This window comes from Populus trichocarpa, chromosome 16 (assembly GCF_000002775.5).
Source record: "Populus trichocarpa isolate Nisqually-1 chromosome 16, P.trichocarpa_v4.1, whole genome shotgun sequence".
Taxonomy (NCBI): domain Eukaryota; kingdom Viridiplantae; phylum Streptophyta; class Magnoliopsida; order Malpighiales; family Salicaceae; genus Populus; species Populus trichocarpa.
Genome location: NC_037300.2, coordinates 3,743,369 through 3,759,259, shown reverse-complemented (window position 1 = coordinate 3,759,259; position 15,891 = coordinate 3,743,369). Strand labels below are relative to the sequence as shown.

Below are 15,891 nucleotides of genomic sequence, written 5' to 3'. Positions count from 1 at the left end.
GTAATCACTTTTTTTTTAAATGTTGATCTGTTTATTATCGTTGTTTATTTTTTATCATATAATTAAAATAAAATCAACTTATTTGACATACTCGGATCTATAACCTGAATTGCTGATTTTGTTTTCTTTAAAACACGTTTGCAGCACTTAAAAAATAATATGGTTCGCGGAGTAGCATGGATCCATGTCTAGGTGTAATTATATTGCCAAAAAAAGGGGAAAAAAAAACTATTGTGCAAGGATAATTAATAATTAATAGCAACTACTAACCAATAATCAAGTTAGCTAACTTCGAATTAAGAGTATGTATAAGTTGTTCCCTAGCAATTATCTTGGTAGTGAATAATCCTTATAATTAAACATATAAAAAAGATTTGGATACAGAAACCAAATATGTGCATGCTTATATAAAAAAGATTTGGATACACATGCCCAGTTAATTAATAATTCTTATAAAAAAGATTTGGATACAGAGGCCTAATTAATTAATTTGAAATAAAAAAAATTAAAAAAAAAAATCAATTTTTTTTTAAAAAAATTTTGAAACGCAAAAATAAACAAAAAACTAAAATTATATATTTACTAAAATTATATGGATTTTTCATTAAAGAACATTTTTTAAATCATGGTGGGATAGATCTTTCATTATCAAATATTGCCATATTATTTAATAAAAAATATAACAAAAGACTCTAATGTCGCAAATATATATATAAAATTGAAAAAAATATAAATATAAATATAAAATAAATACATTACTAAAACAGTTTTAAAAATAAATTTATATATTTTTAGAACTTACAAGGAAACATGTTATCTTCCACTATAATAACTAAATATTATCTTAATATACTAAAAATCAAAATAATAGCAGTAAAAAACTAGAAATAGTCTAGTGCTAGTTTTCCCGCCTGATATAAAAAAATTTGTTTGTTTGAAAATGTAGTTATAGTTATTTTTTAAAGTATTTTTTATTTAAAAATATATTAAAATAATATATATTTTTTATTTTTTTAAAATTATTTTTTATATCATCATATCAAAATAATTTAAAAATATTGAAAAAAATATTAATTTAAAAAATAAAAAATAATAATTTTTATAATACAAAAACAAACCGAAAAATAATGATATGCTCCGTCATTTAAGAAAAAGGAAACGAACAAACAATATAATGGCAATGACAAAGGAATTTCCATGCAGTGATGATAATTTACTGAATAACCCGTAGCACACAACCATACTTATTCCAAACAACAAATTTTCATTCCTGAAAATTGACTCGAGTACAAGTTCAATACATGTACACCCTTTTTTACTTAACAAATAAAAAGATCAAAAAAAAGAGAGAGGGAGTCAAATAATCACAGATGAGATACATTGTGACCAAATAAAAGAATTTGTGCTGCCAACTGCCAGAGACTACAATCTGGTATCAATAAAAGAAGCAAAAGTAGATTCAAAGTGAAAAAACACGGGCAAAACTCACTCTTCAGGCATAATCACAACCAATCAAGATACTAATCACAGCTACATTCCCATCAAGGAGTAAATAGAGAAATGCTAGACGTAACAAGCCAGGCATGGTTCACCAATGAAAGCACGGTTTTTCAACAGAGCAGTCAAGACCATAATGATTTTGAGGAAATTTGAGTTAGAGCACAAAAGGGTAGAGAAATAATTCCCTTCAATGGACTTGATCTCTAGAATAAATCAAATTTCTTCTTCTGCATGTCCTGCTTCCATTTTGGCATTTTATAAAATGCTTCTTTTGTCACCCCAAAAATAGTTTGGAACTCCTCATCTGATAGATATGCCTGAAAAATCAAAAGACAAAAATAAACCCTGAATACCAATCCAGAAAACAAACTCAAGTAACAGCATCGAGAATAGGACCAACTTCTCTGCGTTTAAAATCAATTCCTTTAACAGGATTGTCAGAGTGAGCCTTTAGTTGATCATAACAGAATGTACTTTGACCATTCCCATCATCACTCTCCCCATGCTCTGTATCTTGCTTTCTTTCTGAATCCTCTCCTCCATTGCTTTCAGATACAGATGCAGTTTCTTCCATTTCCTTGACTTCCGCAACTCCTTCAGAACCCTCTGCTTCAAATAATGTTTCACTTTTCACTTCAGCTACAAGTGTTGAAACTTAAAATGTCTTAGATTGTTCATCTCATATACACATATGAGATCAAATTAAATTGAAGGATCTCAGCAGAAAAATATACTCTTGCAGAATAAGATACAGACATTTTAAAAGCAACTGTTATTTCTTCATATTTAAGATACAATCATCAGAAACATGCAAAAAGACAATTTTTTCTTACCAGGAAGGTTAGTTTCTGAGGGAGGACTACGAGAAGGAGAGGTTTCAGGTGTTTGCTTCTTTTCAGCAGTAAGAACTGATGAAAGAGCAGCAACAGCTGCTCTTCTCTGTGATCCCTGACCGGTTCCAGATGGCCTCGAAGCAGTAGTTTTCGATCCCGGGGATGAATTGAATGCAGAGGATAAGGCAGCTAAAGCAGAAGCTCTCTGTGTTGTTCCTCCTTGATTTGACCCGTTGGACCTATCCTGCTCCTCACATCACATGCACCTCATTAGGCCGGAAGTTGATTCATTGGATGAATTCATAACACATACATACATGATAAACCATCATTATTGGGTACAAGGGCTTTTATGATACAAACATGCTTTGAAGAAATTGCAAGAAAAACATGTAAATAAACAGAAGTCAAACAAGCAGAAGATAATGTCAGAACAAGACATCCAAATGCAAATTCTGTGCGAAAACAAACAAAAATGATCGGCAACAGATGCTTGTAAACCCACAAAAGGTGCATAGACAATGCTTTGTGCCCAGCAAATTTCCATCCAACTCCATTCAAAGAGAACCAAATGACTTGGAATTATGGAAATTATGGAAGAAAAAAAACAAAATAGTCAAATTACATAGATTTTATTAACTGTAAAATGCAGCCTCCATGGTCCTATTAAGAACGTGAAGGACAAAAGGGCCATACTCTTCCTTACAGTTGGTTTGGCAGGGAGGTTTGTTCAGAAAATATGAGAATTGTTTATTACAGGGAAAAAAGAAGCAACACACTAAATAAAGAAATACACATACATACAGGCCTGCAAACAGAGATAGAAATTGCACAAATAAAAAGAGACCAAAAATTAGTGAAGATGGGTGATACTGATACAGACAAGCAACATGCAGCAAACACTGAAAGAGAAAGAAAGCAGACAGCTAAGAGAGTCAAAGAAAAAGGATGAAAGGCAATATATCAAACTCTTGTTGTATGAAAAACTTATTTACCAGAAGTGATGACTTCCCAGATGATGGGTTGAAAGCAGAAGATAAGGCAGCTAAAGCTGAAGCCCTTTGGGTCGGTCCTCCTTGATTTCCATTGGACCTTTCCTGCAAAAAAATACACGTTGTTATCAACATCAACACCACATGTAAGATACAACTTCATTCGCACATACAGGGAGAACAAGAAAAGCGAGTAAATGACAACTTGGAATGCAAATCCTATTCTTGACTGACAGTCTCCTATAACCAGATAATTGCTCAGTAAAAGATGTATGCCTCGTAATTGGGGGTCAGGAATATGGGAAAAAAGGACGTGTGTCAATTAAAATAGAGAGAATAAGAACGAGAAGAATGGAAACAAAACAAAAAGTGCAAAGGACATAATGTCAACATAATTTGTGGGATTGATGAGAAGAAATGTAGCCAGAAGAAGCTACTTACATTATGGAGAAAGAGCATGGGAGAACAGGATTACAGAAAAGTCTGATCATAGTATTGTGGTAAAAGATAAAGACATTTCATAATAAAAGACAATATAATAGTTTAAATAAGAAGCATTCAAACAAAATTAGATGCATAATTATCTATCCATCACCAAATTATGCACCAGCATTAATCAACGTATTTACCTCCACAACATGATGTCCTAGCCCAAAAAGTAGTGCGGCCTTCTTTTGGAATGAGTTTCCTTGAACCTGTAATGCAAGGATGAAGTTCTTAAACATACAATCAAATGATAAGGTATTGAACATGCCATATATGTAAACAATGAGAGTTTTCAATGAAGTATTAACCTTTAGAGGGACCAAACAACGTGTGCTTTTATCTTTATTTCCTTTCCTTTTCTTAATTTTTTTTCCCCATTTCACAAATGAATCATCCAGATGCCGAGCTCCAAAGTCCCAGCGGGACTAAAGTCTTTTTGTCTTGGTTCTATTTCTTTCTAACAAAATGTTCTTGTCTTGGAGAGAGAACAGAAGGTTAAACAATTGCCAATGGGTCAATATTACAGTTTTCCTTTCACCTGTATTGTATCCGTAAATTTACATGCTGCTACAGTTTTCTAGATTCTATGCACTAACCAGTATCTATTTCTAAAATCTATCAATAAATGCTTCTCATCTTGTTCCCATTGGTATATTTAAAAGACTTGTGATTCTATCCTCGATGCCTCAAGTTCTCACTTTCTCCACCTACACTCGTTCAGTTTTGTGTGTTTTTTATGAGACTTGCCAAGCTTGAATAAGTTAGTGTTAAGCTTTGGAGAAAACTATATAGGCAATCAATGATCAGCTTGTACACTGAAACAACTCAACTATTTCAACCAAGCTTCAGTCCACACTAGTTGGGATTGACTGCTAGGATCTGCTTCGCCCTTAGTTAACTACCAAGCTCAGCCTTCTGTGAGTAATTCAAACTACATTATCTATTATTTCCCACCCAATCACAAGACTTCTGGGAATTTGTCCGCATGGTACGCCCAACACCAACCTCAACTCTATAAATTTTCCACTCATGACATTCTGAATTTTCTTATTCCCAATAACAATTTCTCAATAGTGACACAATAAATTAATATAACTTGAGAAAAGATAAATAATGCTGATGCAGTACATACAGTGGCTTTTGTGAGATCCCATGAAAAGTATGTTGTGAAGAATGATGGTTCATTTCCTTCAGTAACTTTATACAGTGGTACATTTGGAGACAAACCATCCAGAGACACAGCCATCTCGATGTATTTCTGCAAGGAAAATATACTGTAAATAACATTGACAGGAAAAATCTGACAAAAGTGGAACAGGTTAAGCACTACCTGGCCAATGTCAAAAACATTTTGCTTTTCTTTGGGGTCTACATATTGGCCAACCCAAACAAACACTTCTGCATGTGTATCAAGTATCAAGATATCCTCAGTCAACAAATCATCTTGAGAGAAGTTGTAAACTTCCTCGACCTGCTCAATTGAACATGAGAAGCCTCTAAGAAGCTGCACAGAAAGAATTTTGTACTGCACTTAAAGTCTAGAACTCACCTGAAATTTCCCTGGCAGTCCACATAGCAGTGAAAATGATCATAAAAAAGCCCAGTTAGAAAGTTATCTCAACTACTTCAAAATCTCAGATGCAAGCTTCAATCTGATTTATCTCAAAGAAAATTAAATGGAACTTACAGGGTATCAGCCAAGATTCAGAATTAGAAATGTCACCTTTATTAAAGGAGAATGTGAACAAGTGAGGATCTCTGACAGTTTCTGGAGAAAACTTTTTGCTGGTGTAACTTTGTTTGCCTCCAAGGGCAAACCAAAAGGCTGAGCTTTCAGTTCCTTCTTTAGCATGTTTCAAAGCAACTCCTGGCTGAAATAGTAAGGCAAATGATAGTAAGAAGAAGTTCAAATAAAAGACAAATATGGCAGAAGAGGATTTTAACCAAATTTGTAGTCAAGACTTCAAGCCATTGACATTCTTCCTAAAGTGATAGCATATTTCAACAAAACCAAAAATCTACAATTCCAGAAAGGATAATACCTTCAAAAATTCAGCAATTTTTGCAGCTAACTGCTGCTGCTCAAAGGTGCTTTGATTCCCATGCCAGGTGAAAATTGATGAGCCAGATTGCAGAAGGAAGCACTCAGCAGAGTTCAATGACGTTGCCACCTGAAATAGAGTAATGCATTGGGGTATATGAAACTGTTAGTTCTACTCCTTTTCTTTTACCAACGATGGATGCAATTAGATAGCAAGATTATATTCGAAATGCTTTTGAAGAAACTTGAAAAAAGTTCTTTCCTTTTCATGTTTTAAAGAAAAACTAGATAAACTTTGAATTGTTTAGAAGTGAGAAAGGTCATCGTTTCTAAGACTGTAACAGACTTTGTTGACCACAATGAATAGAAGAATTAGTCTCCAAATTACAAACACACTGAAAACAACTTTGCATCATGTTATATTTTATTGCATGATGTTTCTAAAACTGTAACAGACTATGTTGACCATAGTGAATAGAAGAATTATGATCTCCAAATTACTAACAAACCAAATATAACATTGAATACACCTGTGAATACAAGAAGCATGATGCAATAAAATATCTTCATAGTAGACTTCACTATTTAAAAAACAAATTCAGCAGAAAAGAACACTCAATGATCGAACCACATACCGCATCCACTTGCACTGCCTTATCATTATGAACTGAAGTTCCCGATATCCGAAAGAGTGCAACAGAATCTGCTGTGTAAGTTTCATCCGACAATCCTTTCTCTGCTATGCTTTTCTTGTAACCAGAGCTCAGACCACCCTGAAAAGGAGTTGAATCAAAGTAAATTTTTTACAGCTGACCAAACGAAAAAATTCAACATGGCAATTATAATTGAGATTGTAACAGTAGAATGTGGCATTAAGCTGTGTACCTTGAGGATCACTATAGGCTGAAAAAGTGCAACGAATTGTGGAGGTTCCTTACCTTGAAAAATACGACCCTGCAAGAAGCAGCTATTAAATACAAATCATAGGAGCAATATCCACAATTTAACTTCAGATTATATCTTACCTGTACAGGCCTGCCCTTTAATGAGTTGGACATTGTATTAGCCAGCCGAGCAGCCATCTTCTGGTCCTCCTGGATTGGATGACCATGAAACTCAATATTAAACCAATGAAAAGGAGACCACTGATATAAGGCAATATAAAATATTAAACCAACGATAAGATAAATTTAAGGGCATTTTTCTTCTGTTGCAGCATCATGACTTGGCAGGGCGACATCAGCAACTAACCTTTTAGACTAAAGAACCAGCACATATATTACAAAGACATAGTGGTCCAAGTGTCTTAATCCTAATTTGGGAAGATAACACAAATTATAGTCACGTGCTAATAATAAGGATAGTGTTTATTTGGAAATCTTTTCACATAGGAAACTGCGAGGTGCTGATGATAACAACAGTAACAGCAACAAGACAGATGAAAATTTTCATATGCCAAAAATACTACTAAAAGGAAATTTGCCTAATTGATTGAGCTATGCAGTCTACTCTGCATCAAATGGACAGATTAAATGAGGCTAATATGCCAGATTAAGTGAACAAACATCAACAACTACGTCACCAGGGCTCACCTAGCTATTAAGCAGGTGAGGAAAAGGAATGCCAAAAGCAAAGTGGACCCAGGCAGCAAACACAGAAAATAGATCTCTGACGAACTCATTTCTATCCAGCTACCTTAGTTTAGGTGATTCAGAAAGATTTGAAGGAGGTAGTGAACATACAAAAGTCAAATTGCAGTACCAAACACTAGTGGTTCTTTACACATCATGCAGGAGCCAGAATTTTTACAGTCACATTCAAACTTCAAAGGCAAAAGAAAACTGCATCTGTTTCACGTAACTGCATCTGTTTCACATTAATACCAGAAAAATGCATGCACTATGCCAAAGAAGTGGACAAATGTACAATTTATCTGTTTTTACATGCATAAGAACCCTCTACAGCTGTTTACACTATTTTCTTGGAGACATCACCATTATTGACTGTACTTTTTTCACGTGAAAAAACCCAACTTTAAATAATATAAATTACCTCTGAGCTATCATTTCCAAACCAACAGCAGAGAAGATAGTCTTCTTTCCTATCACCAGAGTGATATGTATAGAGAATGATGTAGCAATCTCCACTATAAAATTTACCAACATCCTCCTTTGGCAATGGAGTCTTAGAACTTCCATTAATGCACCATACCTGCAACCACACAGAATTCAATACTCCAAGAGATACTGATTTTAACAAGCCTAAGATTCCAAAATTCCCAAAATACAATAAAGGAAGCCAAACTAAACCTCCATCTTTCCACCTCCTTCAAGCAAAGGTGGTACTTCCTCATTTACAGGAGCACTTTTTGTCATACCCTTGAGACCAACACCTTGTTGCTTCAGCAAAGCTACCATTGCAAGACACACCAAATTTAATAATGTTACACAAAAATATGTTGCTTAATTTAACTCTCAGCATGTGATCATTACCTGCAACTTTCCCTCTTCCCTCTTCAGCACCAGGAGCTGCAGATCCAGCAGGCCAAGAATCAAAGTTTGTCTTGAATGAACGTGTCTCATAACCTTGAATCAGCCGGGTTAATCGAGTAGTTTTTGGCCTGTTTTGGCTTGCAACAAATTCCTGAAAAATAGTTTGAAAAATGAAATCCCATATTTTTGCATAGACAAGAAATGCAAAAAAGGCTTGGAGGTGGGATTTCATATTCTTGTTTAAACAAACAAATGCATGCATGTCTCTACCTCAGCAGCCTGACTGGCAGCTTTTCTCTCCTCCACTTGTGTTAAACGACCAACCCAAACAAATATCTCAGCACCACAGTCAAGGAGATAACATTTATTGTTTTCTAACAATCCTTTGGACAGCTCGCCTTCTACAATCTTCACCTCACCATCAGTAATACTGTGTGAAGCAATGATTACAAAGTAGCATTTAGTATCTTACGAGGATAAAAGAGAGATCATGAAACATTAGAAGCAGGTTAAAAATGCCCATGTTTCTTACAAAATAAAGGAAATCAAACTCTTTGAGGACAATCAAAATGTAAGATAGAAGGTTAAACTGAATTTTGATGAGATGTTGACAGCATGGAAATTAATAGTAACCAGATGAGTCTTACCTTTACAGAAAAATTCTAAGCACAAGAAAAACACTGCAATTTTACTAAAATTATTTATTTCTATAAAATTTTACCAATACCATCAAGAGCCAGGTAATACATGAAATCACAATAAGAGATGCTTATAAGGAGCTAGATTACAATGATGAAAAATTGATTGCATGAGAGCAGCATGTCTCCATTCTTCAACAATAATAGTGCACAATAACATTAGAAAACTATATGCAACACATAATGGTAATCAACTAATGAGCTAGATTACAATGATGAAAAATTGATTGCATGAGAGCAGCATGTCTCCATTCTTCAACAATAATAGTGCACAATAACATTAGAAAACTATATGCAACACATAATGGTATATCAACTAATAGGTCGCAGATTACACAAATCCCAGACTATTGATAGCATATTAAACATTGATTGGATGCCAACAAGAACATACCAATAACTGTCATGCTGATGACAAGGAGTGTGTGTAAAGGAGTTAACCCTGTATTTTTTAAGCTAATACGCAGAATCACAAAGTGTAATGTTTCAGCATCCTTAATAACCAGTTCTGTAGTTCTGAAATGAGGAGGGCAACAAAAACATGACAGCTTAAAGTAATTATGTTCTTCATAACCTGCTGAAGAGCAGAAGTAAACATTTCCATGTATTGGCAATAAAATGTAAAGAGCAGGAAAAACCCTTTATTAATTTTCAAGCCTTCAAATTCTACTAGGATGCACAAACAAAATCATATAAGATCATAATACCTATAAAGTTTGGCTGGAGTTGTCTCTGGGATAATGTCATCTTCGTTGGCAACCTTTTTGCCAATTGGAGCAAAACCACCAAACAGGACCCAGAATTCACCAGAGTCTGACTCGGTGTCTAATTTCCCATCATCTAGATCATAAAAGCAATCATGTAGAGATAAGTAGTAGGAAAACAATAATAACAATAGATTTGCAGAAAACAAATAAAAGATGGCTGGATAAAGCATGCCTGTTGAAAAGTATAGGGACTTCAAAGGAGGAATGCGACATGAAATTCTAATACAGGTGACTTACCAACAATTGCAACATCGCATGTTCCTTCATGATACTTTTCTTTCAAAAACTGAATCACTTCCAAAGCCTTGCCTCTTTCCTGGATATTAGAGTTTGCGCCATTGAATTGATAGATTTTTTTCTCAGTATCCAAGATAAAAACATCATCATGATTTAATGATGACCGGGCGAAAGGAACCTGTGCAAGCAAAACTCATAATCATGTGCTCTTGACTCATGGTGGATTCACATTTGAAGAGATTTTATTGCGTATTTGTGAAGTTGATTTTACGAGATCTGATATGGTGATACCTGCTTCAATCTGACAACGCGTTTCCCTCTACATACATACAATCGTATTTCAAATGCTTCCTCCTCGACTTTTTTAAACCCAGTTGCAACACCTCCCTCTAACGGTATAATACAAGGTTTGAAGTATGACAAAAATTTGTCAGATTCATGTCCTTGAAGTTCCCTGTGCTGCACTGCACGTCCTCCAAGAACTGCATCTAGTTCGACAGTTTTGATAGCTGCTGTTCCAGCTTCATCCTGTGATATGTTCCAGTTATGTGAGAAAATAAATTAAATTCTTAAATTGAATGTGAAGACAACAAATAACAGAACAAGGTCCTTAAAGAGGAAGTTTGGAAAGCCAAAAACACACCTGACTAGTATCTTTTCCAATCCAGAAGTGGATATCGTACAGATAAGCACCTCCCTTGCCAGTGGTTGTCTACAAAGAAAAGGAGGCATGCAAGCAAAAGATGAAGAAAAGAAACAAAAGGAAGTCCCTCCTTAGCAAAATAAAATACATAATAACCTAAATAGGTTAACATACTATCTTCAAGAAAGATATCTACAAGACACCATCTATTAATGCAGACATTTTAGCTTAGAAACTAATAAATAAATAGATAAGGGAAATATTAATCCCGATACTTCAACATGCTCTACACCAACAAAGAGTTCGTCATTCATTCTAGGACAAATTAAAGCAAACACAGGAAACAGACAATAGAATATAAAAAGTGTGTGTGTGTGTGTGTGTGTGTGTGTGTGTGTGAGAGAGAGAGAGAGAGATGGAGAATGTTAATACCTGCAAAACAATGTAAGAATCCCCCATGTAGAATTTTCCATGATCAGATTTTGGCAGTGGAACTGGCTGAAAATTCTCGATTCGCCAAATTTCAGTCCCTCTATAAAATGTTAAGTATAACAGGTGATCTTTAATGAATTTCACCGAGAAAAGTCACACACTTACAACTCTATCCAATAAAACAGAACTTATGGCACATGCATAAAACACAATTCATGTATGAAGTTGCTTGTCAGTTAAGGATACGGTCTCTGGCCCACTCCCTGAAATGCAGGATCCAAAGCTTTTGCAGAGCTAGACATTGCCTAAAATACTCCTTACGATTGCTTTTTATTCAAAAACAGAGTGTATGATGTTTGAAACCCAGCTATTTGCTATCCGAAAATTGCACAAGAGCCTTCTGCAAGATTGAAAGATCAGTAATTTGGGCAAATTACATATGCTGCAAGTTTTTGGACCACTCACAAAAGAAGAAGGTAATTTTACTGCAATATCCAGAACATACCAATCCGGAAAATTACATACCTATCAAATTTCATGGTCAATAACTAAAAACTGCCTAGACACAGAAACGTTTTTCTACTAGTTGGACTCTAATGATAAGAATTCCCACTGAATACTTTCACAAGATCCTAAACTTATCCCATGCCATCTGGAAAGGATATAGTTAATCGTTTATCATCTTTTTTATTTATTTTTTAGGCACCATAATGGAGTTAGCATTAATTGATTAGCCACTTCAGGGACTCCATTCAAGGAAGTAGGCTGAAATGTTTCCAGAAGTAAGGCATTGATGACAATCAAAAAGCTAAAATAGTTTATGTGCTGATAGATATCATAAGGATACAGTTCTCCAAAAGCATCTAACTATAGTTTATCTGTACTGCTGGATATCTTGTTAGCACTTCTGATGTTAATTCTTTAGTTTAAAGCTCCAACTTTTTGTCTTAGACGGGATCACACTAATCTTCTCCCCTTTTCTTTAGCATCTAGCTTGCATAGCAAGCCTCAGAATTCATCTAATTCAATCCACAAATCTGGAAGTTTTTCTGTTAACATAATGCCCTTTGCAATAGACCCAGGAACCATTAGATTTCCCTCTTCATATTTCCCCAGAACCACCAACTTCTACGCTCCACTTCAGTTTGTTTGTTTTGCTTGCTAAGTTTCCAGTACATATTATCCATTATCCACTAATGTAAGAAGACAAACTATTTTCAAATACTGGGTAATTGGCAATAACTCTCATCTTGTTGACAGGTCCTGCACGTGCAAGATTCCCACATGCCTTGGCTTAAAGCATAAAACCTATCATTCATGTAGCATGAAAATGTCTGTATAAGGAATTACATGAATAGAAGCCCCATAGTATAATCCTCGTAAATCCTTAGATTCCCTTTCCCACTACCCATCGCAAACAATAGTCATCTACCCACTTTAAATCCTACCAGAAAAGGTATGAGAAGCCGTGTGGCTATTATCCTAGCATCACGTTTAATTGACAGTCTCAGACCAGAAATTGTAATGCTCCTTCTAAGGAGCCTGCATAGTTCACAATCTTGTCAATAGTCACAACTCATTAACTGTGAGAAGTTATAAATAAAATCAAAATTCCTGGCCAGGCATCATGCCCAGAACATGAAGCTGCTTCATCTGTCCAAGGATCATGACCATCAATTCAACTTGGCGGCAACCTCAAGTTTTCTCCCCAAGCATTCTCAACTTAAAATTTTAAAAAAGACAGCACAATTGCTGGGGGATCCTCTATCACCCTTATGGTAAGAAAAATAATCACATCTCTTATATGCCTTTCATCTGCTTTCTCTGCTTTCAGATATTTCTGCAACCGATTGATTCTTTAAACTAGACATAGAGCGTTCCCATACTATCCACTGAAAATCTACCATGTTTCCGAGATGCCTATGTTCTTAAGCAATTGCGATATTCATATGGAATCACGAAAATACTATATGAAGATCCTTGATCAGCAACCATCTCCAAAAGCTGACACCCCCTGAAAGCACTCTCTGCAAATCATTCCACCTTTCAAAAAGCTCTCCCCGTCCAAAAAACGATAGCTAAAATCCTGCAGTCTGAATCATCATGTACTAATCCATATGTCATGTGTGAACAATGACTGTTGTGTACAAGGTGCAAACCTTATCAATCAATGATCTAGTCATTTTCTATCACAAGCAAACATCATCTGATTAAAAACCCTGGATTTTTCTCGATCAACCCTCGATGATGCATTAACAAATATATTTAATTAAGATCATAATACCCTCAAGCTAATCAAACCATCTCTAACATATAGAACCACGTTGGTCATCAATTATCAAACACCAAATAAATCAACATCAAATCAATACAGTAAGTAAACAAAATTCAAAAATGATGAAACAAAAAAACCAAAAGTACAACAAACAGACAAAACAAGAAAAAATACAATTTACACTCAGATCAAAGGTCAGATCATCAAGAGAAACAAAACCCACCAATATTTTGACAAGATCACGAAAACCCAGATCAGAAAACACGAAATAAAATGCGAAATCAAAAAGGATCTATCAGGATTCTATATATTTAAAAATAAAATAAAAAAGACAGTCAGAGTCTAGCTCTCTGTCAAAGAATATACAGACGTACCCGGAAATTTCTGCGTCAAAAAAGATGATTGTGCGTTACGTGGAGACGCAGAGAGAGAGAGAGACTGAGCTAAAATGAGGATAGAAGAGCTGGCAATAAAGAGAGATGAGAGTGTGAAAAAGGAGAAATGAAAAGGAAAAGAGAAGTGAATTATTGCTTTGTGTGGGGGTTTGATTTCTTTCTCTCTGTCTGTCTTACAACTTTATTACTATTTTTTTATTTTTCTTTTTCAGAGATTTCTAAATCTCTTCACAGAGAAACTCAAAGAAGGAAAGAAATGATGAATTCGTGAATTATGAATGGATTGTTTAGTTGCAGATGAGAGAGAGAGAGATGGCTGTGGAGATACAGAGAAGGGGGGGGGGGGGGGAGAGAGAGAGTCTGTTAGAATTTAAAAGGCTAAAAAGTGACCCGCTGGTGACGATGGCACCGGCCATGTTGGCTTTCTTTCTGTTTTTCTGATTGCTTAGATGGATTTTTTTTTCCTCAATACTGTTTTAGAATTTTCTTTTTCTTTTTCTTTTTCGTTTTTTACCTTGTCAGCCAAACAAAGCCTTCTTTATGGATTTATTTTTTAAATCCATATTATAGGATCGTTGATGGTGTGTTTTCCTTTTTAATTAAAAAATAATTATGAATATATTGAAAATATTTTCCGATTCTGTTCTAAAAAAACAACTATTTTATTTTTTATTAGAAAATAATTTTATTTTTATCTTGCCCCATGTTTAATATGATGTTTTATTTTTGGTCCCTGTGGTGTGTCAGAGTTTAACGTTACAAGGAGCTCAATTTTTACGTTACAACTTTGCCTGTTACAAGCTGTTATTGTTGATTGGACAGTGAAAAGCAGCTGCCAAATTCTGTTACAATCTATGCCTCTTATTTTCAGTTACTAAATTACACATTTTCCAATTTTATTGTTTTATTTTAAGGTTATCTGGAACTGTTTCCAACATATTTCACTAAAACTTAAAAAAAAATAAAAAAATAAAAAAATATTATTTTAATATATTTATAAATAAAAATTATTTAAAAAAAAACAACCGTTATTACACTTTAAAATATTATTTTTATTATGAACACAAAAGTTTTGAGAATTTTTTTTATTTATGAATATAGATTATATTTTTTCTTATCTTTCCAGGTATTAAGTTATCAAGTCTTTCATTAACGATAGGGGATTTTAAAATTACTAGTGTGATTAATTATAATTATTTTTTTTATTAATATGAATGTTTGGGTTAACTTGCGTATATCTTGACTAATCTCACGGGTCATGAAGTTAACGATCATGTAAGTCTCCAATAGCCTTTATATTAACAACTACAGGATTCAAACTTAAAATCACTGGGAAAATAAATCTATTGATCTCAAGCTTTGGTTTTACCACTGGCCATCCATAGTTGATTAATTATAATTATTGCTTATATGGGAAATCGTTTTCACTTAGCAACAACGTGCCTTGTATTTGCTAGCCTGTAATTCAATCCCCAGATAAATCTTAGAGACGATACTAAGATTAGTCTTCGAAGGCCATCATCTTCGCATTGGCAGATAAGGTTTTTTTTTTTTTAATTTTTAGTTGAATGAGGAGATTGATGATTTTGACAGGAAATAAAATAAATAATTGGACTGCGAAAAAGGATATGTGAGCTGCTGACTAAATTCAAAAGATACAAAAATAGTATGAATCTAAAAATAGCGTACTAAGTATGTTTGGTGATGTTTGGCAATGTAGTAGCGGTTGTTTTTCAAATAATTTTTCGTGTTAAAATACATACAAAAAATATTTTTTTATTTTTTAAAAATTATTTTTGACATCAGCACATCAAAACAATCCAAAACATACAAACTATATTAAATTTTAGCAAAAACAAATTAAATTTTTTAAAAATATAATTTGAACCGCGTTCCCAAACGGTTTCTAAGAAGATAATGCAAATCAAGTTGACTGGGATCTTTGTTATTAGATTAGTTTTACACACTAAATGAGTTCAAAATACTATTTTAAGCTTTACACATCTGTATATGATTAAAATTAACAATCTCATTAAGCAATATCCAAAAACATTTCTTGTTTGTTTTGAATTGTTTGTTTATGGTGTTAAAAAAAGTAAA

The 15,891-nt window shown here is 34.1% G+C and overlaps 1 protein-coding gene across 2 annotated transcripts; it reads right to left on the bottom strand.

Moving 5' to 3' along the window:
- Positions 1-1,244: 1,244 nt before the first annotated feature.
- Positions 1,245-14,145, bottom strand: LOC7468985 (villin-3). 2 transcript variants are annotated; one of them, XM_052447882.1, is made up of 24 exons: positions 13,771-14,145; positions 11,368-11,521; positions 11,122-11,221; positions 10,690-10,758; positions 10,338-10,574; positions 10,047-10,224; positions 9,750-9,882; positions 8,615-8,774; positions 8,345-8,495; positions 8,162-8,262; positions 7,905-8,063; positions 6,878-6,946; positions 6,738-6,806; positions 6,488-6,625; positions 5,854-5,982; positions 5,535-5,682; positions 5,361-5,371; positions 5,142-5,282; positions 4,944-5,069; positions 3,955-4,020; positions 3,329-3,430; positions 2,334-2,577; positions 1,901-2,106; positions 1,245-1,817 (listed from the first exon to the last, which is right to left on the bottom strand). In XM_052447882.1, the coding sequence occupies exons 2-24, from the start codon at positions 11,421-11,423 to the stop codon at positions 1,704-1,706; spliced, it is 2,907 nt and encodes a 968-aa protein (XP_052303842.1). In that variant the 5' UTR covers positions 11,424-11,521; positions 13,771-14,145; the 3' UTR covers positions 1,245-1,703. The 2 variants fall into 2 exon arrangements, with proteins under 2 accessions (XP_052303842.1, XP_052303841.1); XM_052447881.1 differs by having other exon boundaries at positions 1,901-2,139; positions 13,771-14,144.
- Positions 14,146-15,891: the final 1,746 nt, after the last annotated feature.